The sequence below is a fragment of the Pogoniulus pusillus genome, chromosome 14 (assembly GCF_015220805.1).
Source record: "Pogoniulus pusillus isolate bPogPus1 chromosome 14, bPogPus1.pri, whole genome shotgun sequence".
NCBI classification, from domain to species: Eukaryota; Metazoa; Chordata; class Aves; order Piciformes; family Lybiidae; genus Pogoniulus; species Pogoniulus pusillus.
Window position 1 is genome coordinate 2675732 of NC_087277.1, and position 26426 is coordinate 2702157.

At 39.9% G+C, this 26426-nt stretch overlaps 2 protein-coding genes across 3 annotated transcripts in view; one reads left to right on the top strand and one right to left on the bottom strand.

Annotated features, from left to right (window-relative positions):
• Window positions 1-793: 793 nt before the first annotated feature.
• Window positions 794-3099, bottom strand: LOC135181183 (uncharacterized). The gene is made up of 2 exons (XM_064154133.1): window positions 2560-3099; window positions 794-2351 (listed from the first exon to the last, which is right to left on the bottom strand). The coding sequence occupies exons 1-2, from the start codon at window positions 3097-3099 to the stop codon at window positions 2103-2105; spliced, it is 789 nt and encodes a 262-aa protein (XP_064010203.1). The 3' UTR covers window positions 794-2102.
• Window positions 2739-26426, top strand: part of ZFPM2 (zinc finger protein, FOG family member 2) — a 402942-nt gene continuing 379254 nt past the window's right edge. For both annotated transcript variants that reach the window (XM_064154128.1, XM_064154129.1), the window contains exon 1: window positions 2739-3369. In XM_064154128.1, coding sequence (XP_064010198.1) covers window positions 3330-3369 — 40 coding nt within the window. In that variant the 5' untranslated portion in view covers window positions 2739-3329. The remainder of the gene's footprint in view (window positions 3370-26426) is intronic.

Consider the following 26426-nt stretch of genomic DNA (forward strand, 5'->3'; position numbering starts at 1 on the left):
GTCCATACAACTCAAGCCCCACCACAAGACAGGGGACTTGCATCTACTGCTTATTGGAAACAGCTGTTGGTGAGCAGTACAGAGCTCAGTGTGGCAATAACACAGCGATGATCACCTGCAGTGCTTGAGCTCAGCTACTAGGCACGGCCTGCTAGAGCTCTTTTCATTTGGGATATGCTAAGTGCTACTTGTTCTGCTAAAGAAAATGGGTAATTTTCCTGCATTACTAAAATGTACTACACAAAAGCTTCTCTGTGAATTAGGGAAAGCAATTCACTGTTTTAGAGCATTAATTGCATTTTAAAGCAGCAGTTGCATGCATGCATGTTTCTTTTTGAAATTACATGAACAACTTTTTAACCTTTAGGTAAACAAATCCAAAATAAAGTGAAATGCATGGCAATGACTAAGTGTAATAATCCTTTAAGTGATCACACCTATCTGAACAGTCAAAGAAACAACACCTCTTTAGACGTCCTGTTTTGAGCTGACAAAGTAGAATATAGCCCTAATGCCTCAAAACAGACAAAATATGTAACTTAACTTACATTGCTGCTTAAATGTTCACAAAAGCAAGAGTCAGCACAGTAATGATGCTCTTATGTAATTTACCCTAAGCAGCATGCAAGAATAAACACTTACTTGTGATACATTCACACTGCTGTTTATCATTTATTTGTAAACTGCTGTATACCACAGAAACCACATGAATTTTTAAGTTGCACTTTGTATAGTGCCCAAATGCTGGAATCAGGTTGCTCAACTCCTTTTTTTTTTTAACATTTAAGCAGCAGTAGATTTAAAGCTGGTGTTTGCCAAATCACCTGTTAAGGCTGAAAACACCGCGTGGGAGACTGGCAATGAAAAAAAAGCTGAAGTGAAAAGAATGGTCGACCCATCAAAATGAAAAGACATTGCTAATCCTGATTAGAGAACTGGGCTGAGATTTAAGAAAGTGGTGAGAATAGGTAAAGACCAAATATTAACTTTAATCTGAAAGATGGCTATCCACTCAAGCCTCCGTTTGAGCCTCATACTGCAACAAAACTGTAGCAAAGCATTTCATTTGGTAGGCTCTTACCATGTTTGCCTGTTGCCATAAAGTATCTCCTTGAAAACACTACCACTGTTATGCTGGCACTTAACCAAAGAATCATAGAATCACAGAATCAACCAGGTTGGAATAAGCCTGCACGTCAAGAAATGGTATTTAACTATAAACTGGGCACATCACAATCACTCCAGCTAAACAAAAAAACACCCATTTATTATTTACTCAGATTCTCTGGAGTATCTGAACAAGTGTTTAATACAGTTCACAGTTTACATCACGCCCTCTCCTTTACCAACAAAACCAGTGCTTTTCAACTTAATTTATCATTCCCAAACATTATGTTCTAATGCAGCCTGATAGAAAATGTTAGTGTATTGCCATACTCAAACTGCTGCCCTTTTTATGATGACTTCTGCAATCCTGGCTGAAGAAATAATCACTGAAAGTTTTGAGAGGTCAGGCTGAAATCTTTCTGATGAGAGTATTTGGACTAGAGAAGAAAGAGTCAAAGAAAGATGCGAGTTAAAGAAGCTGCAGACACACTTAACACTGTTGTACATGACTGTGTCAGGGCTGAAATTTCTAGAAGCATGGTAATAAAAGAGCTTAGAAGGCCAAGTGTCCTTGGCATCAGTAAAATCAAGCTGATTCATTTTCATATGTGTGGTGGGTGGCTTTTTTTAACTCAGTGTATTTTCATGTCATTTGACACCACTGAGAATTTGGTTAAGGGGTGTGCAACGCTAAGCAATGCAGTGAGATGCAGAAAGCACGGTCTGTTCCTAGCGGGTCATTTACAATTATTTATGCAAATGAGATTATTCAAGTCATTAAAACAGAATGTTCAAGAGAAATCCTGTCCTAAAGAACCAGACCGTAAATGTGAGCATTGTTAATGCTGTGTCACAACATCTAATTGCTACCAGTAACAGAAGCGTCAGATGTGAGGGTTTTTTTTTCCTGTGCAAGACACAAAATTTTTCCGCTATCACTATTTAGAAGTGCTAAAGTAATCGAAGTCTCGGCAGTCAGCTGGCTTATCTCCTGGCTATCTCTGGTCATCACTGTTTGCCCCTGCCATTGATCCTTTTGTGACTTCTGAATGAGAGCGAGCGATGACCGCAGGGCCAGCGCTGCCCGTGACCCGCAGGCTACGGCAGGCGGGTGCCGGCGGCCGCAGAACCGCGCTCAGCTGCGCTCGTCCCAGGAGGCACCGGCGGCGCCCGCGCAGGCCGCCGCTCCGGCTCCAACTTCTCCAGCCGCCGCCCTCGCCCCCGCGCTCGCCTCTGGGCGACACCTGTGAAGAGACGCAAAATCCCGCTCGCCTCCCGAGGCCGCGTTCTTGGCGTCCAGGGGAGAACTCTGGCCTGGCCGCTCAGCCTCGCACGCCGCGGGATCTGCCGGCCTCGGGGCCGGCGCGGCAGGAAGCACTGCCCTTCGCACAGGCAGCGCTGAGGCCGAGGCGGCGCGGCGGAGCGCGGAGCCGCCCGGCTCTGCCAGGATACCCCGGTGGGCTCCGTGTGCGGGGCGGGAGGACTCGTGTCGGCTGCCTGCCTGTCACGGAGTTCCATCGCCCGTTCTCCTCTGCGCCTCTTTCCGGAAAGTTGAGGCTCTACCCGCCGGCAGAAGCCCTTGGCAGAGCCGGGACAATTGAAGCCTCCCGCCTCATGCCCCGTGCCCCACAGACAGGAGGCGATTTGCATACGGACTTGTCTCTGGTAGCAGCCACTGCCCGTCAAGTCTGACGGACAAACGCCCCCCTCTTTCCGCCCCCCCCCCCGGTCCCGGAAAGCCCCTCCCTCACCCCCTCCCCCGCTGCACCTCCCGCCGCCTGTCAGTCGGAGCGGATCGCGGCGCGGGGAGCGGAGGCGGTACGGCAACGGCACAGAGCGGGCGAGAGAGGGAGAGAGAGAGCGAGGAGCCAAGCTCTCCCCTCCCTCCCTCTCTCTCTCCCTCCCTTCCTTCCTCCTCTCTCTCTCTCCCTCCCTCCCTCGCTCCTTTCCTTGCTCCCTCCCTCCGTTCTTTCTGCTTCTCTCTCCCCTCATTCTCCTTCTCCGTCTCACCCACCCCGATCTCCGGTTCTCTTTCCCTGTTCTCCGTCACACACGCACACGCTCTTTCCGTCTCCCTGTTTTTCTGTCATTTGACTTTGCATCTCAAGGCGGCCGCTGGCTCCTCTATGAATCCCTATTGATCTGTTACCCTCCCTCCACCCTTGTCCCCTCCCAGCTCCACTCCTGTACCTGGAGCGAGGCAGGAGTGGCAGCCGAGCAGCATGTCCCGAAGGAAACAGAGCAAACCCAGGCAGATCAAACGTAAGTTTCCTGAGGGGGGCTCCCTCTAACAGACTTTTATTTATCTGGTTCTTGGGAGACGTGAGAGAGGTGGCTGTGGGGAGCAATAGAGGGGTCCAGAGTAAGCACCGAACGATGAAAGTTTTCCAGAGAGGCTGAGGATGGGGAGAGAGAAAGGGGCAAAAGCGAAAACCAGGAGCTGCTCTGATGTGGGGTGTGCGGGCTCCTCATTGTGTGGTTTTTCGCTCCTTCGGAGCTCTTGCTGCCTCCCCGTAGTCTCTTCAAACTATTGCTCCGAGTTCGGAGTGGGAGCGCTCATGTTTGCACGAGTTGAAGTGGCGCCGGGAGAGCAGCGTAAAACAGCTTGCGAACACCGTACCGCTGAGCAACTTTTTGCGCCTGACGCGTGTGAATGGCCTTACGCCGGGCCTGGGCTGCAGTAAGTACTAGAGGCTCGCAGAAAGTGTGCGGGGGAAAGGACGCTAAGTTACCGCGAAGGAGCCCGTGGGTAGCGCCGCTCGGGCTGCGCGCCCCGCCGTGCCCCGGGTGCTGACCCCCCGCGCGGAGCGTGCCCCACCGCACCGCGCCGGGCTTGGCTCTGCGGCGCGAACCGCCCTCGGCCCTCCGGGGCTCGCTTTGCGGCTGCACCGTCAGCGCACACTGGCCTTTGCTGTCTTCGAGGCGGGGGGTTTACCACTTTTGAGCGGCTTTCTGTGGGGAGAAACAGGTGCGCTGAAGGCTGTGTGATGGAAAGGCACCCTGCCTAATAGTGTTCATAGTTCACTTTTCTTGCCTGTCACGCACGGTAGAGTCTTCGTAAACTTTTCTGTGCTTTAGATCGTTCATCGAACAAATCTGGCGGTCGGGACGAGCAGAAGTGTCAGGCGTTTCGAAATGGGCTCTATAAATAATTTTCTTATAAAATCAGGGGCACCGATCTGATGTATCTTCATTGATGTTCTGCAGTACAGAACTCCAGTCAAAGTAACCGTCATGGGACGTGGAGGAGCTCTTTCAGTAGTATTTTCCCTATTGATTGTTGACTCCAGAATGCTTATTAGTAGCCCACTTCGAATGGAATATGTATTGAATTGCCAAAGTGATGTAGCAAAGAAGAAAACGTGCTTCATGTCAAATAAGATTGGTCACTAAAGATTGCGAGTAGTACTGGCTGAGCGTCTCTGCTTTGTAGAAATTGCCCTTTTTACAGTCTTTAACCTGATAAATGCAAATAGCCATCGTGGCTTCAAATTCGGTGTACTGAAGTAGCCTAGGAAAACGATTGAAACTTTCTGTGACACATTTTTAAGATGCATATAATTTCGTGGTCCAAGAAACTTTGATTTACTTTGGGAATTGATATTCCCAAATAAATATGCCATGTGCTTTTAAACTTGCACCTACTTTAATTGATACAAATTGAAAGAGTATAGTTAATTCTTCAGAATTGTGCATTTTACGTGATGTGATGATGAACATTATTTAGGAAGGCTTTCTAGTCTGTGATTGGTGTCCTGATTATTAATAAATAAGGTGAATTGATTGTATGGCACAAAGACCAAAGATTTTGGTTCTGCATACTTTCTTATCATCTTCCTTTAACTGTCTTCCTCACCATCACTGAAAAGTACTCGAAGGGATCTTAAGTTACTGGGACAAAGCATTCTGTGGCTTTTCTATATAGTGCAGTATGGCAAAGGTGCCAAGTTTCAATAATGAAGTGCAATATTGTGGTTTGCATTTGTATGTTTTCATTTATGTAACAATGCAAATACATTAAGAGTGTTTTTGTAGAGCCTGTAACTGTTTAGACAGTGTTTACAGAAGACTTTGCCTGCTTTTCGTTGCTTGAGTATATTTAAATTTGCACTGGAACTAGAAGTAAAACAAGGTCAGAAGGAGTTGAGGAATAAATCGTGTACCATAGTACTTCTAGGTGATAGCTTTGGAGGTGTCAGTGGGAGATTCTCTGCTGTATCTGTAAAGTAATTCTGCTTCAGATCAGTTAGTGTCCACTGTAGGGTTTTCTGTGACTGTTTAACCAGTCGTAGATGGTATTTATTGAATGAAGAAGTTTTGTTCAGACCCAGTGCAGTCTTTATTAACATGTTTTTAGAGCCTGATATTTAACTCATGTAGTGCTTCAGGCATAAATAAGTCAACTTTCAAAACATCAGGTCTGGAAAACGCTGATGGTAAAGTGTCCGGTAAAAACAGTGGAATGATGAGTGGCAAGACAAGACCACTGCTTTTGAGTTTGCAAACTCTTCAGTCTGCAAATAAACCAAAGTGTTGCTGCTAAAGCATGCACGATTTAGAAAGCTCTATGACAAGCAAGAAGTCATCTTACACTGGAAACTCTGAAGACAGTCAATTTAAAGGACAAAAAGGTTGTTGGGCACAGGTTTTTTTTCTTTTACTGCATACAGTTCCCTGCTATCTAAAATTGTGATTTATGCAGTATTTTAATATTTTGCTTATTCTTTCCCCTTGGGTGCTCTCTGGGCAGCGATAAAAAGGCGACGCTGAAAGAGCACCATTAATTTGCTCTGATGACTGGCCAGATAAGGGGAGATAATGGGAAAGATAAGCGGAGAAGATATACCATCAGAAACCCGATTATTACCATTAAAATTCCAGCCCAGCAATCTGCAGAAGCCTGATAATTCCTTCTCCGTTTCCACCACTTTGGATGATAAGGCAAAAAATAGTCACTCAGTGCTCCTTGATTAGACTGCCTGGATTTCCTGATAATACAGTGATAAATTATGTATTTTGCCCCAATGTTTTGTCCCAAAAAAATTCAGGGTTTTTCTTTTTCTTCTTTTTTTTTTTTTTTTCCTTTCCAGGTCTGTATTTTTTTTTTCCTCCTTTCCCCCTCAAAAAAAAGAACAAATCCCAACAAACAACCAAGAAAACCTACCAAAACCCCCTCTCTCACGAGCTATTATTGTAATCCTGGTTTGATAAAAAGCACTGATAGGCTAGGAGGTGTTTTGTATGGGAGACCCATATCAATGTTATCAGCCCATCTCACTGCACCAGCTGCTAGCTGTTGTTGTTTTTAGCCTTATCACCTCCTGCCAATATGCCAATAAATTGCCCAGATTGTTCTCCATTCTGTGGCCGCGCTGCAAAATTTATGACAGAAATGATGATTTTTAATTCCCCCCCTCCCACCCCCACCAGTGTATTTCTTTATGATTAGCGAATGTGTTGCGTATGTGCAGTTTTATTGCGGATTTTCTTGCTCTTCGTAGAGTTGTCTGTAGTCTGGTAATGTGTTTACTGACCTGCACGTCCCCAACTTCAGTCCCACTTAGGAACAATGGTTTCTAGATGGGGGAGAGTCGAATTGCTGAAACATTTGTCTTAATTTATTTGTAAAATGTTATTCTGTTACCTAAATATTTGAAGGAATTCTTAAAAGATTTTTTGTTGTTGCTGTTCTCTGCGGTCATGTTGTGCAAAGCAAATTTCCCCCAAGTATTAATGGAATAGTTAGTGACACAACTTTGGGATTGATAGGCAATTTATGTAGTGTGGTGGGAAGAATGTTCAGCACAAAGTGGCCTCGAATTCTGCATTAGGAAGGGAAAGAGCACTGATGAATATTGGAACTTGAAATTACATAAGCTACATAAATGTTTTGGTGTCAACACTTTGCTTACAAGGAGGGGTCGGGCTGCAGTTAATCATCTCAGCCTCTCTCCAAGAAGTTAATTTTCAGTGAAGAGATTGCCTGGCCACCATTTAACTCCTATTCCAACCTATTTTGCACGCTTTCTGATGTGTAAAGACTCCCAAGGAAAAACCTTACCACCTGAACGCTTAAGTTCTCACCTTACACTTTATTAGGCTGCTTTCTGCCATATTTACCTTTTATCCATTTTTAAAGACTCTTTTTCTCTGCGTGTGTCTTTTTTTACATCTAAATGCTGTTTTAAAAATAACAATAGTGGGCTAACATTAGGCAGTGATGTGCTTTTCTATATTTCTGTATTGTCCTGAGTTTCACTTTTCTCTTGACAGCAGAATAAATGTCAAGCAGGTAGTGAGAATACCTATTTTTTAATTTTTCTAGTCCTCCACTGCCGCTGATCTTCTTCAGTAATGAAACTGTTTAATACAGAGTCATATTTAATACAATGCCAGCTCACATAAACTCTCATTTTATTTTGAATGCCACATATAAAACCAAATTTGTTTTCTTAAGAGGCAAAACATTTTTATTACCCTGAAAAGATGATCCTTCTACTTGTTGCCTTTAAAATAATGTTTGTGTGAAAATGCTTGGTGGAGGTTGTTTTCCGTTATGAGATTTCTAGGGATCTTACCTGACAAGGCATCTATTATGCAAGTTTATTTCCTGATATCATCCTAATTTTTGGTTTGTTTCTTTAGGGTCTATAATGACTAATGTGCAATTAAAAATAGAAGTAGCTATAACAACGATACAGTACTGTGCTGATACTACAGTACTTTGGTTTGTTGCTTTAGTCTATAATGACTAATGTGCAATTAAAAATAGAAGTAGCTATAACAACGATACAGTACTGTGCTGATACTACAGTACTTTGGTTTGTTGCTTTAGTCTATAATGACTAATGTGCAATTAAAAATAGAAGTAGCTATAACAACGATACAGTACTGTGCTGATACTACAGTACTTTGGTTTGTTGCTTTAGTCTATAATGAGTAATGTGCAATTAAAAATAGAAGTAGCTACAACAACGATACAGTACTGTACTGATACTACAGTACTTTGGTTTGTTGCTTTAGTCTATAATGACTAATGTGCAATTAAAAATAGAAGTAGCTATAACAACGATACAGTACTGTACTGATACTACAGTACAGTACTTTGTTTTGCTTCTTTAGAGTGTATAGTGACTGATGTGCAATTAAAAATGTAACTACAACAAAAACCAGTACTATACTGATACTACAGTGCAGTACTTGGTTTTGTTTCTTTAGAGTCTATAATGACTGATGTGTAATTAAAAATATTAGTAACTACAACAACAATACAGGATTGACAAAAAAATAAATGCACAGCTTATAGAAGTTTTGCAGCTGCTATTAATAGTTAAGGAAAGGTATATGACAGCATTTTGCCAGCAGTGCTTTTGCTCATTTTTCCTTTTTCTTTTTTTTGGAGTGGAATCTGTGTGAAATAACAGGGAAAAATATTTTAAATTATTGGAAGTCTGTAGGAAAAAAATACTAATGATGGAAATGTGTAGGGAAAAACTACTAGTTGAAGGCTTATAAATCATTCAGTGGAGTTTTGTGAGTTTAACAGAGGCAACCATAGAGGCACATTGATGCATTTTCATTGAGATCCAGTAGGCTCCTGTGTAGGTGTTTGGTATAGGAACAGAATTGAGAGGTGAGAATCTCTTCTTTTTCTTCCCCTCTCCTAGGAAATTCCAAATTAATGTAAAACACAACCTACAGCTAGCTTTAACAAGTTTCCTTGCTTACGTGGGGTAGGAAATGAAGTATTTTCACCCTTTATCTTTTCTGAAAATAGACATTTTTCTTTTCTGACAGAGTTTTGCTTTGTACTCTCCTTTAAATTGCACCGTAGCACATTAAAGGCACTTACAGTGCTTTCAGTTTAATCAAAGCAGAGCACTAGGTAAGCAGCTGCCTGTACCTCTTGAGTATGAATCATGAACGATGGTTTTTAGTTTTCTGAGGCCGAGTATTAATTTGTTGCAAGCAGTTGATCTTTATGTTGCAGGGTACTCACACCGTCTGGTCGAACAGCATACGTATTTGCAGTCGTAGAATCATAGAATCAAGAGGTTGGAAGAGAGCAATGTCATGTGTTAGTAGAAATGTAAATGTTTTTTAAGACATTCAGCTGAAAGGGAAAATAATGCAATTAATTTTATACTTATTACCTAGGTACCTAGTAATGTATTTTTTTTTCTCCTGGCATCTACTAATCCCTCTTTTTCTTAGCTGTGTAACAGCCAGTGTAAAGACTCATATAGGGCTCTGTTTAATGAACTGAGGAAGAAAGCAAACTATCAGTAGTGCCAATTATTGCCATTAAGCATTAAATATACTTAATGAGTGCTACAGAAGGAGCGTACTAATAAGAAAACTTGTTGTAAAGTCATACAGTGCGCTGGTAGAAGCCGATTCTTTTAATCAGGACACCATTTCTTAGCCCAGATAGAATTGTTCTGCTTTGCTTTAGTAAGATGACCAGAGCAAATACAAGATGGACAAGGTGGTTCTTTGCAAAAAGGACAGGGAGGTTTTTTTTCCCTGTGGAGTTACGCACTTATGATTTTGGTGACATTTAAAGTCTGTTGCTAAAGAAGGCGAAGAAAGAATCTCAGAGATTTTTCGGTGAGGTATTTCGACAGTGTGCATGTCTCAAATGCAGTTGGTGGGCAGTCACTCTAACACCAAGGTACAGTTGCAGTTAATTTAAGTCTAGCCTGTAGATTAAATGGTAGGTGAAGCTAGTTCTGCTCTTTGATATGCCTTCGAGGATGCTATCTCCACAGTGAGGCTTTTACCTGTGGGGTTTTATTCTTTTCCTCTCTTCAAATGGGGGAGCAAATAGGCTTCCTTCTAGAGAAAGGTACATTTGCAGTTTTTATACAAAATCCTATGGCTTGTGTATTATGTGTTCTTAATAAAAAGTCTGTGTCACCTTCCTTCTCACTGCAGTCTTCCACATTGCTTTTGGTTGTTCAACCTACAGAAGCATACAGTCTGTAGCGTTCTGCATAGCTTCTGTTGGAACTCTTTAAGTTCATTTCTCTTCTTTGGATGCAAATTAAAAGATTTAATGAAAATAATAGATCTGGATTGTGAATTTGCCATGCTTGAGAAAGGGATGCACCCTTCCAAAGGCATTAGCATAAAGATAGCACATTTGTTTATTATGTTTCAAAATCAGCTGCTAGTATCTGTGCCACAGGTAACAATTGACTTTTCAGGCTTCAAGTTAATAGCCTTGTCTCTTGCTTGTAGGGATCAATATTAGTATTAATTAATCACCATTATCAGCCCTAGGATCTGGTTCTATTTGTTGTTACATCAGCAAAATATCAATATAGAAAGTGGACTCTCTGATCGTCATGGCAACTTCATCTCTTGGGTCAAAGAAAGTTTATCTTATCTGTGCATGGAGAGTGGCAAACTGTTTAGGGATCTAGTTTGAACTCTAAGAACATTGATTTAGTTTTTGTTTGTGAATAGAGGCTGAATTCCAATCACAGGGGATAGGTAAGATTTAAATATTAATGCCCGCAGGCTTGTCTGAGAGGGTGTCATTACCATTGCTGTCGGATTGTCTTTTTGAGATGACACAATGGTGGAGGAGAACTGTGTAGTCAGGATTATTTACAGTTTAGTCGTTTGTGCAGGGAAGAAATGAGTTTTAAAGTGAAAGTATGGAAATTCTGCAGCGTTTATGCAGCGATATTACTTCTCTCGTGCAATGTATGGCTCGGCTTTCTTCCACTTAGTTCAGGGTAAGTGTAGAATGAAGGCAGAAACAGAATGAGTCAGTGGAAAGGGCACATTTTATTATGCACTTTGCAAAAAAGTGCTTGAGAACTATACAGAAATAGTGCCAGTTCACTTCTGAATTAATGGCAAGCAGACATCATGAAAAATCTGAATGCTGCAGTCTGCTTACAGTTATTTTTGACTTTTATAAGTTGATGCAATTATTTCAGGAGGTTGTGGTGATCCAGTATCGATAATGCTGGCTTTACCATGTCGCGACTCCTTTCTGCTGTATTTTTAAGAGCTACTTTACAGTCCTCATATTAGACAATGCACCTAGGTCCTGTAGTCACAGTGTGATTAAATCTTGTTCTGAAGGCTTTAAAGACTTAACAATTACAGCAAGCACAAGTTTTGCTCTGAGAAACAAGTGCATCTTCTTTCTCCAGTGGTTTGTAGGTGTATGTGTGTATGTGTTGGTTTGTAGGAGTATGTGTGCATTTGTTAGTTTGTAGGTGTATGTGTGCATGTGTTGGTCTGTAGGTGTATGTGTGCTTGTGTTGGTCTGTAGGTGTATGTGTGCATGTGTTGGTCTGTAGGTGTATGTGTGCGTGTGTTGGTCTGTAGGTGTATGTGTGCGTGTGTTGGTCTGTAGGTGTATGTGTGCGTGTGTTGGTCTGGTAGGTGTATGTGTGCGTGTGTTGGTCTGTAGGTGTATGTGTGCATGTGTTGGTCTGTAGGTGTATGTGTGCATGTGTTGGTCTGTAGGTGTATGTGTGCATGTGTTGGTCTGTAGGTGTATGTGTGCGTTTGTATGTGTGCTAGTTCTTTAGGACGTGCTGTATTTGAGACATGCATTAAGGGTATCGATGTCCTTGCCTCTCTCCCGGTCGTTGGCTAGACAGTAAATGTTTTCATTCCTAGAGTGTGAAGTAACAAAAAGTTTGTGTCTTGCTAGCACAGATAAATACTGGTTTGGGAAACGCCGAATGTAGTAAAACAAATTTGGTCCAGTTGCAATGTTGAAGAAGAGTTCTTGTGAAAAAAAAAACACATAAAAGAAAAACCCCAACCAAACAAAATCCAAACCCTTGTATAAAGGGTGCAGTGCAGGAGGAATCACTTCTTGGTATTGACATTTCTCATTGATTATTCAGTTTTATCTAATGCTTTGAAAGGGTAATGCCATCATGAGTTGGTAGCAGATGCAGGCGGTTGTCACAGTAGCTTTTTTTTCCTGCTTTTTCAAGAGAGAAAATAGGATTTAGTTTGATCTAAATGTGTAGAGTTTTTAGTTGCATTTAGTAGCTCCTGTTACTGTTTAATCATAACTATGAAAAGAATTTGTATACGTTAAAAATATTGGACTAAAAACCGTTTCTGTCTTCCTCTTACAGACATTGAATAAATTCTCTCTGTCTTATTTTGCATCTCTCTTCTCATTTTCATCTGCCCTGTATTTCCTATGTGGAGAAAGGGCATCCTTGGTAAATGGTAATATTGTTAATGTTGTGAAGAATTAGCTGGGGTTTTAAAACACATTCAGAGAGTGACATGGTGTTTTTATTAGTAATGCTCAGCAACCTTTAGAGAGCTAATTTGGTGCAGGACTTATTCGTCTATCCAAGCTTCACATGGTGCAATTTCTTCACTGCAAGTGTGTAAATAAAAACTGGAGTGTGAGCTTTCCTTTCCTTATTTTTTTGGGCACTATTGCATTGTTTGATAGAAGTTCTACAATCCAGGTTTCTTCATTTTCAGTAGGTTTGCCAAGTGAATGCAGTTTAGTAACAGCCGAACGAAAATAGCAGTAGTTCAGGAGTTAGTTGCTCTGCCATCTCTTTATAAACTCTTCTCATATGTTACTTTTTGCACTCCCATGGATGAGTTGGAGTGATATTTGCTTTATTCTGCCAGCCAACTAGGCCTGAAGCTTTCAGTCTGTGATGAGCTGATAGACCTGCACGTCGCGTGCCGTTTGTACCGTTCTTGGTCTTTTTACCTTAGATTTAGAGAACAATAAAAATCTTCCCAGATCAAGACACTTTTCCATTTCTCCTTTCCAAATAATAAGGTGTTAATACCAGTTGCCACAAAATACTATAAGATTTTTCCCTGTTGCAGGGTTCCCCATCCATCTAACCCCTTTTTGGAAGGTGTAGAAATGTTGTATGAGAAATGTAGGGAGCACACTCTTTAACTTCATTCGTAGAAGCAGTCCTGCTGATGATAATACTTCAAATCTGCAAACATTTAGAGGATAGGAGCTAAAAAATACGCACAGCCACAAATGAGATGTAATGGTTTGATGTGTGTAAAATTAGAGTCTGGAGTGGAATATGGACTAGGGTTAAATTAAATGTTTTTGTTATGCTCAGAGCATATCCATGGTTTGAATTTTGCTCCCTGTGCTATGTATGTCCCTTTACGTATTATCTGTGAGAAGTATAAGTCTGCATATTTTTGCAGCAAAAATGATACAGTGATACAGAAGAATGTAATTGCTTTTTAAACACACTGGCAGTTAGTTTTGAGAAGCGATTTTAAAATGAGAACAGAAGGAATTGTAGTGTGAAAAAAGAAACTCCTCGTAGACCCAAATATGGAGAGATGCATTTTCTTCTGTCTATTGTAAAGATTCTCTTTGCTGAAGTGAAACAATCTCTGAAACACCTATTCTGGTGATACATGGAGGTATTATTTTAGACCAAGAAGAAAATCTGTGGAAGTTAATACTATATTTACTTTTATAGCTGTGGCACAAACCTCAAAGGAAGTGCCGTGTTTTACACCTGTAATTGGAATCATCGTTAGAACCTTGCAATTTAATCCTTGGTTCTATTTCTGTTATCCAACGAAGGTCAACATTTATAAGATACCATGAAAAATAATTTACAAAGACATTCTCAGATCTACTTGAAATTATGAATATATTGTATAGATCCTCGGGTTTTGTCTTTGCTTTTCACTTTCAATTTCAGGCCTCGCATGAGGTAGCAATGAATTTACAAAGACGTTCTCAGATCCACCTGACATTGTGGATATATTGTATAGATCCTCAGGCTCTGTCTTTGCTTTTCACTTTCAAATTCAGACCTCACATTAGGTAGCAATAAATTTACGAAGACATTCTCAGATCCACCTGAAATTGTGGATCTATTGTATAGATCCTCAGGTTTTGTCTTTGCTTTTCACTTTCAAATTCAGACCTCACATTAGATAGCAACAAAAATCCCTTCTGAAAAGTTTTGAAGTACAGCAAGGATTTTGATAATACAATTTGAGCAACCTGTTCTAGTGGGAGGTGTCCCTGCTATGGCAGGGAGTTGGAAAACATAATCCTTGAGGTCCCTTCCAACCTAAACCATTCTATGAATTTAGGCAGCTTTACACAAAGTAAATGAAGCATCAGTAACTGATGCTTCAATCTGGGGCAGAGCTTGTAAGATCAGGAAGACCAGACCATGGTAAAATAGTCAAAGCTTAAGTTGCAATAGGTTGTGGTTTGGTGTGTAGTTTTGTTTTTAGAACTGCCCTCACTCCCTGCCACCTTCCAAAGTTGCCATCTTCAGTAAATAAACATATATGAAAAGACTTTTGGAAGCAATAACATCATTTTTAAAAGCTTTAAATCAGATCAGTATTTGAGTGTTGTCTGCTAATTGAGCTTCATCCATTTCAGAAGGAATGCAGACAAAAATGCTCTGGTTTTGTAAGATATAGGAGGAGAAATCAGTTGCGTCCACAGGAGTAGTGTGGCTCTGTGTAGTTTTAGCATGTCAGTAATCCATATTCACACTTAGCAATATTTGGAGTACAGTTGAATGACATTGTGCATGTGAATAGGATGGAGTGCCTGTGAGAGGCCCTTGGCTTGCAAATACCTTAAGTTTATAAGGAAACTGCTGAATTTTTGCATGAAAATGCATATATATTTCTAGTAATATATATATAAGTATATAACAACTTGCCTGATAGTCATTCCAGAAATGCATCATTGTATTTCAGTGAACACTAAAAAACTTAAGAACTGAGAAGAATCTCAAATATTTGACAGTTTATCTGGAAAAAAAAATATTAGCTGGTTGCTAAAAATACAAGTGCACTCCCTTAACAATGTGCATCTTGGACAAACAGACGCATATTTTGTCATCAAGTTACTTAAGCTTCTGAAGTCAGGGCTACAACTGGGTCAGATGATAAGATGAGCACAACAGAAAAACGAAGAGTGGCTCTGATAAAAACTGATTGATTGATGTCTGGCTTCCCCACCATCACAAGCAGTTGACAGTTAGTTTGGGATCAGATGATTTGGCTTTTGCGATAGAAGATGGGGCCTGGTAGGCAAGTCTGAAGGACAAAAAGGTCGGTTTCTGTATAGTGTCAAGCAGTGCTGGGTTCCTGCGAGGTGGGGTGTTGGATTATGTTTTTCTTTAGCTGCAGGACTTAACTTTTCATGGTCTGTTGAAAGGCCAAGTAATCTGGTCAGTATTAATACAAAAATAAGGCTGTTAGTTCTGAGAGAAGGGAAGGAAAACAGAGGCAGTGTACCTGTTGGACGAGTGTATTACAGAATAGCTCGCTATTTTTTTGGCATTTAATTTCTATATTTACTTAAAGCTTTGCAATTTAAAACATGATCTGATTTGTAAACATTCTGTTTAAAAAAGAAAGAAAAAGGTTTTCACAGTAAATTTATCACTGCAGTAGAGGGTTTTGTATTAAGTATATAGAGGGACTGTAACAAAACACTGCATAAATTAATTGCAGCTTGTCAAATGTTGTTATTCTGTGAACTGTTATATACAGGGTAGGCTGTTGGAGCTAATATACAGAACTGTGTGTTTTTCTTTAGATTAAGAGCAATTAGCATGGTATACATAAATATAATTAATAATAAATTGATGGGGAGGGCATTTATGTGAACCAGAGATTATTTATCAATCGATGACCTTGCCAGGGGTGTTTGTGGGGGTTCTCTGCGTGGGTTTTTTTTCAGAGCACGTTTACAATTAGCACTCTCTAGGTAATAGTAACAGGAGGATTGGGGAAAAAAAAAGAAGAAGAAAAAATAAAAATCAAGACCTAATAGCTTTTAAATGAAAAAAAGATTTTTCAGGGCAGCCATGAAAATGTGTAGAACTGCCACAGAATTGGAATTTGGACAGCTCGGATTTGAATTTAGATTTTGGGATAGTTTGATACTCTCTAGAAATCCTTTATAATGTATCGCTTTTCTCTGAGTTTTAAGGGTCACATCTCCAAAGGACAGTTGGGTCTCAGCTAATGCTGCTGGCTTAATATCAGTAAGATGAATTCTGCAAGGTGCTGTATTGCTGATAGTATAGCTGGAATGCAGTATGAAAGAACCTGTAGTATAACCTGGAGTGCTACCAGTAATAAGTGATCAGTGTAGGTGAACTGGTGGTCATTTGAACAGTGATTAGTTATACTTCAAGAAAGGTTGTTTTCTTACTGTCTGATCTCTGGGGATCTGTTTCATTTAAGCAATAATAATAATAATAATCATAAAAAGGACTTATTCAAGACACACACTTTTATTCTGGCTATTTTGTAAACCTGTTTTGAGGTTTAAACTACAGAACTCGAGGGTTAGAGTTGTATTTATGAATGCAGATTTAAGACAAGCTTATAGATGTGTTTAAGATCTTATTGCATCCTGTTAATAACATGATGCATCCTATTAGCATTCGAGCTTCATTAGGTTATTCTGCTGAGCTCTTAACAGCATTACTACAAGTGATCTCAAGGAAGTTGTAAGAGCCCACGTACAATTTGCAGATAGAAATCAGACTTTTGGGTCTGCTCCTTCAACAAACATGTTGCATCACAGAATAGTTGGTTCTTCCTTTTTGACTTATACTGAGGATTTTAAAAATCTAAGTGCATACTTAATAAAAATGAGGAAAGTTTTATTAGACTTTATTTATTAGGCTTTAAGATGTGATACTTGTGTCTGACCAAAACAGTAGCCTGCTTTGTTACAAGTTCTACATATTTAGGTTATACAAATGAGACCCATTTAATTATACAAAGAGGAGAATTGGGTTTACTGACTCAGAAAGGGGTGTGTGAAAAGTCATGTTGCCGAAATAATCAAGATCAGCCCTTCTTATAAATGAAGATTGACAATCTACTCCTTAGACCAGCAGGGCTGTGCGATTTTATGGTTAGTCCTGCAGCTTAGGAAATCTCATTGAAGTGGAAGCGTGCTTTGGGGATGTTACATATAACTGATCAGTCTGTCATGACTTTTGGCAGTTTTAGGTTGGTTCTGAGGTTTTTACTGGCAAGAAAGAAGGTGAATTCAGGTATGGAATTCTTACCCTTCCAAATTCTTGAATTGTTGGTTTGTTTTTTTTTTTTCCCCCCACTCTCTGTGTCAATTAAGACTTTGCCTTGAAAGGTATGGCTTTTGCATTATAAAGCAAATTAGAAGGAAAAAAAAAGCATCTGGAATGCTATTCTTGCTATGCTTAAATTGTTTCGAGTCGTGGGAATGTTTGTGTCATGGTATGCATTACACCATACAGTACCAGCATAAGAGAATAACACCTGGTTTATACTTCACTCTGAACCTGAAAAAGACCAGTGCTTGTGCATTCACAGAAAGATGATTCAAGAACACAGACTGATGTGATGCCATCAAGGAAAATATCTGAAGATTTGGCTTTTTTTGACTGCTTCACTGGGTACAGTTTTATGTTGATCTAGCCGCATGTTCTTCCCCAATGGCATTTACTAAAGTACTGAGTTGCACAGTGGTGCAGATTTTGTTTGCAGCAATGTTAAAAGCTATAAATAATTCTGGGTAATGACTAAACACATTTAGTCACCAAAAAAATGATTTGTTTTTAAACATTTTTAAATGCTTCACAATCAGTTTGCTAGTCTTTAACCATTTCTTAGTGGACAGATGTTCCTGTTACTAAAAGTAGCAAGATGCAGATGGTGTTATCTGGCATCTTCTTAGAGACTCCACTGTTGTTTATCTGTGCTGAACTGAAAGCTTAACTGATAAATGATTCTTCAATAGCAGATCATATTTGCAAGAAATGAACCATCTTTTATAATAGGGCATGCCAGGAAAAAAAGAAATCTATTAAAAACAGGCAAAAATGAAATAGAAAGTTTTGTCTGCCTATATGTATGGAAGAGTTTTGCCTACTGATTTGAACTTGAAAGCTATTTTTAACAAGATCTTTTTGAAGAATCCATTAATATTATACTTAAATAATTATGTATATATGTATCTCAATATGGGGGAATTAGCATGAATTAAGGTATGTAATTTGATGTGTGGCAGCACTTTGGTATGAAATGCTATTTTGTTTGAACAAAACCCATACTGTGGTTAAAAATATCACTGATAAGCAAGTAGCTTGAGATGATGAAGGCATTATTGTTGAAGTATTGAAGTATTCTCCTATGCTGAATCTTAAACAGACCCCTTGAAACATGTGAGCCCTGCAAATAGTACTTTTGTTTCAATAACAGAAAAATTAAAGCTTAAAAATCAGATTTCCAACTTTGGTCCATGCTTTCCAGTCCATGAAGGGTTTATTTTGTTTGGTTTTCTTTTCCTTTTTTTTTTTTTTTTCATTAAATATTGGTGCCTGACAGTAAGAGTTAATAATATGCTCTTACTAGTGCTGTCAGGAGTTGCACCCAGATTCTCTCATGTCCATTTCTGTCATTGAGCTATACTCTTACCCTCCTTTTACTGGACATTTCCATATGTGTTTAATGTAAATGCATTGTATAGCTTGAATTTTAGTGTATGTTAAAATTGCTAAGTACAGCTCCTAGAAGATTCTCCTTTCTGTCTCCCAAAAGAAGTGCAGAGATACTTCATTTTAGATTAAAATCTTACTTTATAGCAAGATCATAAACAGGAGGAGCTACAAGGAAGCCTCTGAACTTGTTGAGTATGCTGTGCCTCTTTAATTAGAGTGCTACTAATGGTGTGGCATTTTGCCTTGGATGTAGGCTTCTGCTTGTGAATATTTGAACTGCTGTGCCAGAACCAGTGCCTCTTTAATATGTATCAGATGTTTTATATTTGGAGAGATTTTTAAGATGCCAGTCGTTTTTATACAGAAGAAAATCTTCTTTAAAAACCCCAAACAATAAATGCCTGTGCCAAGTTGCGTGGAGTTTCCTGCACCTTAAGTGATGGTTTGGTGTTCCCCACCACACACACTTAAGAAAATCACCCAGACTAGACTCAGCCACTCTGGAAATTGAATGAAGCTTTATATTTACAGCTTGGCACAATATCCAAGCAGATATTTACAATATATACATCTGTATACAGAAACACAAAAGTTAAAAAGTAATACAGAAATAGAGCAGCCCTTCCAGAAAGCAGAGTCCCCAGGAGGGGCTCTCAATCACCCTTTCACCTTCATCCCACCCCTCCACCTTACCCCAGACTTTGCCTTACCTTCAAAGTGAGTTTGGGGTGTCAGCCAGGGAGGTTAGGAAGCAGACAGTTTAGTCAGACAGGAAGTTAGGTTAGAGATATAAGTGCAGCCCAGATAGCCAGAGAGCAACCATGTTATCTGTATTTGTTTTCTTGTTTTTATACATCTCAGCAAGCCTATGAATGAAGTAGCCATCACCATTGTTTCCTTTTCACAGCCTATCATCAAATTCTAAACTAGCACAGACATCTTCAATGTGTGCCTAATTCCTTGCTCTCAGACTAGCACAGATATCTTCAATGTATGCCTAATTCCTTGCTCTCAGACTAGCACAGACCTCTTCAATGCATGCCTAATTCCTTGCTCTCAAACTAGCACAGACCTCTTCAATGTATGCCTAATTCCCTGCTTTATGTATTTCCCTGTTTTATGTAGCTCTCATTTATAATATACCAGAATGCATAACAATATAGCATTACAAAGAAAGTGTGTGTGTGTGATATGGAAAACCAGACTGCATTTCTAAAGCTCATGAATCATTTTGTTAATAAAAGTGATATAAAACAAGACTGTAAATGAAGGATTTTGAATGTCTGTAAATTACCTCTGTAAGGACGGTTACAGATAAAATTGGCAGGAATAGAAAGTTTTGTGTGGTAGTGAGTGATGATGTTTGCTCTCAGCCTTTGGAAAAACAGAATCTAAGATTTAGTGAAAATAATGTGTAGTTATGGGATCTCAGCTATCACACAACACTTAGTTTAATTCCAACTGAATTATTCATGGAACAATATTTTGCCCACGTGTGATCATCTCCTTTCATTGCTTTAAAGTTTTCCACAAAGTCCTGTTTATTATGCTTTAACTTTTACATTCTAAGTTGTTCTCATGTAAAACATTGTGTGTTTGCTATTGTATTCTGCTTATTTACATTGCATTTCAGACTTGAATGCTGTTATGCTGGTAAACATAAGAAGAGCCTCAAAAAAATGGAGGGTATTGCATCTCTTCTTAGAAGGAAGTATTATGAAGAAGGAACCACTGTTCCTTTGAGAACACGGAGAGAAAGAAACATAGAACTTGTTTGTACTCTATGCAGGGCCACTGAAAATCTGTAAGCCATAATTACAGGTAGATATGGTAGATTTTGCATTCACATATATTTTGATTACATTTGTATATGAAGTGTAAAGAAAAGTTGTAGGCACCTCTGATACCTGTATTTTGGTGCTTAGTTGCTAAGGCGTCTTGCTGGAGGAACTTCAGGAGAGTCTGTGTTAAGTGTTCTCCATTTGAAATAACACTTCACTAACGAAGCACCCAGAATCAGTGTTTGAATTCTGGTTTGTGTTACACATTAATGATGTGGAAATTGAGATGAGTTGTAAATAAGTGCAGTGGCAAGATGTTAGGTATGTGATAACCTGCATATGGCAGCAAATATATATATATATGTATACACAGAATTTTTTTTGCATTTTGACTGAGTGTTCATCCCATATACCTGATGTTAGTTACTTATCTGGTGAAAATTACTTAATCTCCAGTGGAATACAACAGCTGTTACTGAGTAACAGATTCATGTTTGAAATACAGCATTGGTGACCTTACTATAGGAATTATATTTTGACAGAGTGACAGAAAAACACATGCATCATCTGTAGACTTAAGAATTTCTTAATAATACATATATGGTCTTTTCCCTTCTTGATGGGTATTTTCTGCTGTTCAGAGGAAGCTACTAAGTTGCAATGGCAATGCCATATATCGTCTATTCATGGGGAGTGGGTTTGTTCTTCCTGACTAGTAATAGAGAGCAATCTGTAGGTGGAATTTGTAGACAGGCTGTTGCATTTTGATGTGAGGCTTATGTGCACTTTTCCTACCTTCCTGTAGCATTTGCTGAGTAATGATGGTTTTATGCTTTGTGTTTTTCCTCTCTGAAGACTGATCAACGTTATCACCCAGTTTTTGGCAAAAGTTTAAGCCAGAGACTGGGAATTATTTACCAGGCAAGTGCTGGTAGCATCGGAAATAGAAACTTTGAGACCTGTTGTACCTGATCATAGAATCAACCAGGTTGGAAGAGACCTCCAAGATCAGCCAGGCCAACCTAGCACCCAGCCCTATCCAGTCAACCAGACCATGGCACTAAGTGCCTCATCCAGGCTTTGCTTGAACACCTCCAGGGACGGTGCCTCCACCACCTCCCTGGGCAGCCCATTCCAATGCCAATCACTCTCTCTGCCAACAACTTCCTCCTAACATTCAGCCTAGATCTCCCCTGCCACAACTTGAGACTGTGTCCCCTTGTTCTGTTGCTGGCTGCCTGAGAGAAGAGACCAACCCCACCTGGCTACAGCCTCCCTGCAGGCAGCTGCAGACAGCAATGAGCTCTGCCCTGAGCCTCCTCTTCTCCAGGCTGCACACCCCCAGCTCCCTCAGCCTCTCCTCACAGGGTTTGTGCTCCAGGCCCCTCACCAGCTTTGTTGCCCTTCTCTGGACACCTTCCAGCACCTCAACATCTCTCTTGAATTGAGGAGCCCAGAACTGGACACAGTACTCAAGGTGTGGCCTGACCAATGTAGAGTTTTTTAAACATTATTAGTCTGTGCATTAAAAGTTTCCTAGTTTAATAAAAAAGGAAGACAGAAGAAATTGCCTGGATCATGCCTCTCTAATAAAAAGCCAGGCACCAGGAGAGATTGTTAGGTCTGTGATGTGAACATTCTTCATAAACATATACAAGAAATAAATAGATCTCAGAAGATACATGTGTAGCTGGTCTGCCTGTATAGCTGAAGGGACTCCAGCATCCAGTAGTTTGCTGAGTTGACAGAAATGATGTAAACGTAGTGCCATGAGGCCCTTCCTACCATCACTGTACAGAGTAATTAGGCTAAGCCTTATATACGCTTCTTGTACCAGCCCTGTGAGAAGTTGGTGTACTGTCAGATGTACCAGTGTCTCATAATAGCTGGGAAATGCCCAGGGAAGTGTAGGCTGGATATCAGGAGGAAGTTCTTCACAGAGAGAGTGATTGCCATTGGAATGGGCTGCCCAGGGAGGTGGTGGAGTCACTGTCCCTACTGGTGTTCAAGAAAGGCCTGGATGAGGCACTTAGTGCCATCGTCTAGCTGACTGGATAGGACTGGGTGCTAGGTTGACCAGGATGATCTTGGAGGTCTCTTCCAACTTGGTTGATTCTGTGATTCTATGATGATGTAACCATTGCTGTAATTTGACTGTAGTCTGTTGGTGATTGGATGCAGGTAAAGTAAAAGTGACTGGGTTTTGTGTACATCAGCACATGTTTTATTTGCAGTGCTTAACATAAAGAGAAAATAGAAACTTACTGCATTAGAGATTAAGAAAGCTTGTAAGTGGCACCAGGAGGCCAAGGCATGCTTGAGGAAAAGAACAAAGATCCTGTAGCTGCTATTGGCATTTTTAAGATAGCAGGAGAAAAGAAAAAAACAATGAGCAAAACATCTTTCAGCCTGACTTGCATGGCTCAGGCGAAAATGCCATAATTAAGATACAGTTAGACAGCAGCAGGTCACAGGTTGGGTTGAAATCAGAAGTGGATTCTTCAAGTACAGTTTCATTTAAATGGTAATTTAATAATTTAATGGAGATGAGTGAAAGGTCAAGCTGGAATGCAAAGGGTTAAAAATGCTGAGTAGTGACCTGAACAGGGACTTGTTGTGTCTCTGAATCCTAGACATACTTTATTAGGACAATCCAGCTGGTTTTCTATTTCTATCTCCTCATTATCAACACGCTTATGGTATGGCCTCTTCCCCCTCACTTCCAATGCCAAGAATTTGGCAGGGACACCATGTGAGGAGTTCAGAGACTGGTTGAGGGGGATAAAAAGAAGTTGAGACTACAGCAGAAATGCAGAAAGAGGGAATCCAGTCGATGAAGAGCTAAGGTTTGTTATTTACTGCATACAGACTACCAGCAGAGGGGTTTTCAGTTTGTTTGTTTGGTTTAGTTTTGGGGTTTTTTTTTGTGAGTGGTAATTATGACTCTGTTTGAAATTAAACTACTGACAGCAGGCTTGATTTTCCTTCTCCCTCAAAATGGTGTAAACCAAGAACAGTTAAGCTTAAGGAACTGCACATATCAAATCAGTAGAAAAAATGAACTAAAAAAAATCTTTGCTTTCTTCGTGATGTTTGGCATCTTTGCATATTTTAAGAAGGAAAAAAAAAATCAGAAATTAGAGTATTTTTCTTTGAAAAGGCAAAGACTTCTAAATAGAAGCAGCATACTGCTAAATTGCTTCATGTGTTGGATCTGGCTTTCCCTGGCTGAGAGAGAAAAAACAATCTCCAGCAAATGTTCAAAGGAAGGAAGTGGGAGGGGGGAAAAAAAAAGTCCTTCTCACACATTTCCATAGTTTCCATTTCCAAATACATCTGTCACTACCTTATGACACATACTTTGCATCAACAGGTCTATCAATTTAACATCATTATTGACAAAACCCATTGTGTGAGCTTATTGATTGAACACAACATACATGCCACGCTCTCTACATCCAAACCCATGCATAAAAACAAGTGGGAGAAGACAGAAGGATTTTCTATAGATCAGTTCAAGTTGGGAGCAGCCCTGTTTGTATTTCTTCAGGACAGTTCTTGCCTTCAGAGTGATGTAGATTATTCCAGAATTGCTCTACTGTTAATACTGTTAAAAAAACCCACAACCCAACAAAAAGTGTTTGTCCTTTTCCTGCCGTTCCTTTTCTGCGTAACAGAAAAGCATGTGGATGGAAAAGTGAGTTAATTTCTTCTGAATGCTGAGAGATACTGGTTTTGTACTTCTTACATTCTTAAAATTCCTGTGGAAAGAGATATTGTGTGCCCACAAGGAGCCAGAGCATTTCATCTCAGCTTCACACAAGTCTCTGTCCGAGATTTGCTTTCCCATTTTTACACAATTAATGTATATTCATTACAAATAAGATGTCAGTGGTGGTCTCTGCATTTAAGCTGCTGTGATTTAGGCTGATGTTTGCCCTTCTCTTGCAGTTCCAAACCCTGGGACCAAATGATCCCTCAGCCTCTGTGTTCAACCCTCCATTTCCTCCTATGCCGTGTGGTTTAGGGGGCTATGACCTTTAATACGTGGGCTGTTTCTTAAAAGAAGGATGGAACATTCCTAGGAGGCCTTGATCTTTGCAAGTTCTAAATGTCTTGTTGGAGTGGGGGAATATTGTCTTGACTATCATACTGTGATATCGTGGGATGTCCTCATTTTTTTACAAGTGCTAGTGTTAGTGATGCTTTGATTGCATGGGAAAACCTAGCACTTCATGAAAGCAGAAAAGCACGATTTGAGGAGGAGGGGAGGGGTTGGGAGAAGCATAAGGAAGAGAGGGAGACTAATTTTGCTGAAAGGGTGAAGGAAAAGAAACAAAACTCCTCTCACTGGTAAATTCAGGTGCCTTCTTAATTGAACAACATGAGCACAGAAGCAGAGTGGAGATAATAGACAAAGGAAAAAGAAAGGCTTCAGTCTGGGCTGGGATTAGAACCTGGGGCTCTCCAGATGTGAAAAATCATTTCTACTTAAAGAACTCGTTTTCCTGAAGGAAAGGAAAACATTTTGGTTGACTTATGCTGGTAAAGCTGCTATTGCTGTTTTCATTTGCAATTTTAAAAGCACTGTTTATGCTTTTATTTTTATGCTATTCACAATAAAACTCATGACACTTCTACCCCTTCATAACAGACCCCTAACAATGAAGCAGCTTCAATTAAGAAGCAGAACATCAGCCTCTGGCATCTTACTCTGTTGTTCCATCTTTTTTGCTAGGGAGAATTCATTTGTTTCTTAATTAAGAAAAACACCAATAGCATGAAAAATCTGCTTATGGTACCTGAATGGTAATTAGGTGAAAGGTAAAAAAGAAACACACGCAGACATTCCGGTAGCAGCCAAAATGAACTTGAGCTGATAAAAATGAACTAAACTACCCTTGCATAAATCGAGGCTGAGCGAAGTGTACAGTCATTATGGCTAAGACAATATGCAAACTATCTTCAAAGAAATCAAATTGCTAGAGTGTTTTCATTTGCATGTATTAACTATTAACATAATGAGGAGAAGTGACATTGGACCCGGATTGTGTGTCTGTTCGGATTGATAACTCTACCGCATCTGCAAACAGGCGCCCAAAAATCAGACTCGTAGTCAGATCAGTGTTGAACTCTGAAGTGTGCATGGTTTTTTGTTTTGGGCTTTTTTTTTTGGTGGGCTTTTTTGTGTGTGTGTGTTTATGCATTTTTTCCCCTTTTTGTGGTTTTTTTTTTTTTTTGTTTTGTTTCTCTTTTATTTAATGTTTTAAATACCTGGAACCCAGAGCGACATGCTGGGGCATTGAATGCGAGCTGTCCTTTTTGTTTCTCTTTCTTCCAAAGATGATCCTTCTGCTCCAAGCATTTCAGACTTTCAAGGTACAGAGAACAATTTTCAACTCCTTTTTTTCCCCCCTGTTGTATGTATATTCCCACTTGACTGTTGTGTGTTAACTTGGAGTTATTGAATGTTTGTGTAATTGCTCAGCAATACTTTTTGTGGTTTTTTTCAAGGCTGTCCTTATATAGTAAGGTGTCCTACTGAAACTGTCAGTTGCTGTGCTTGTGAACAGAGAGGAAGCTCAACAGAACTCAGATTTGTGAGGAGTTAGTTACATGTTAGTTAATGTGATTACTTCTGACAATAGCAAGCGTGTTTGTGATAGCAGTTATCAGTTTAAATACTGGAATCATATTTAAATTGTTCTGAAAGATGCTAGGCAAGAATTTGGGTAAATACAGAAATTTCTTTTGTTAGAAGGAGGGGGAAAAAAAAAGACAAAACCTGAAGATTTTTGTTAGAAAAAAAGCGATTAAACTAAAGGATTTTTTTTAAGGTTCTCTGCCTAAAATCTTTGCAAAAGGAAGTTGTTTCTTGATAGTAAAGATGAAAATTGCTCTAAGAGTGTAGTTTTGGAAGAATATGAAGTGGCATGTGAAGTCCTCAGAAATTCAGAATTTATGATATTTGCGTAATCTGGGGATAATATATCACAGTTGTTACCTTGGTTTTGTATATGAACAGACAGGTGGTGGCTTTGTTTGAGACAGCTTTTGC

Excerpts from the sequence above, each read along its gene's own strand:
- LOC135181183 (XM_064154133.1), bottom strand. The coding sequence starts at position 3,099 with ATGAGGGGAGAGAGAAGCAGAAAGAACGGAGGGAGGGAGCAAGGAAAG. Across the intron at positions 2,352-2,559 it reads CGCACACGGAGCCCACCGGG|GTGTCGCCCAGAGGCGAGCG; the intron begins GTATCCTGGCAG and ends GTCTCTTCACAG.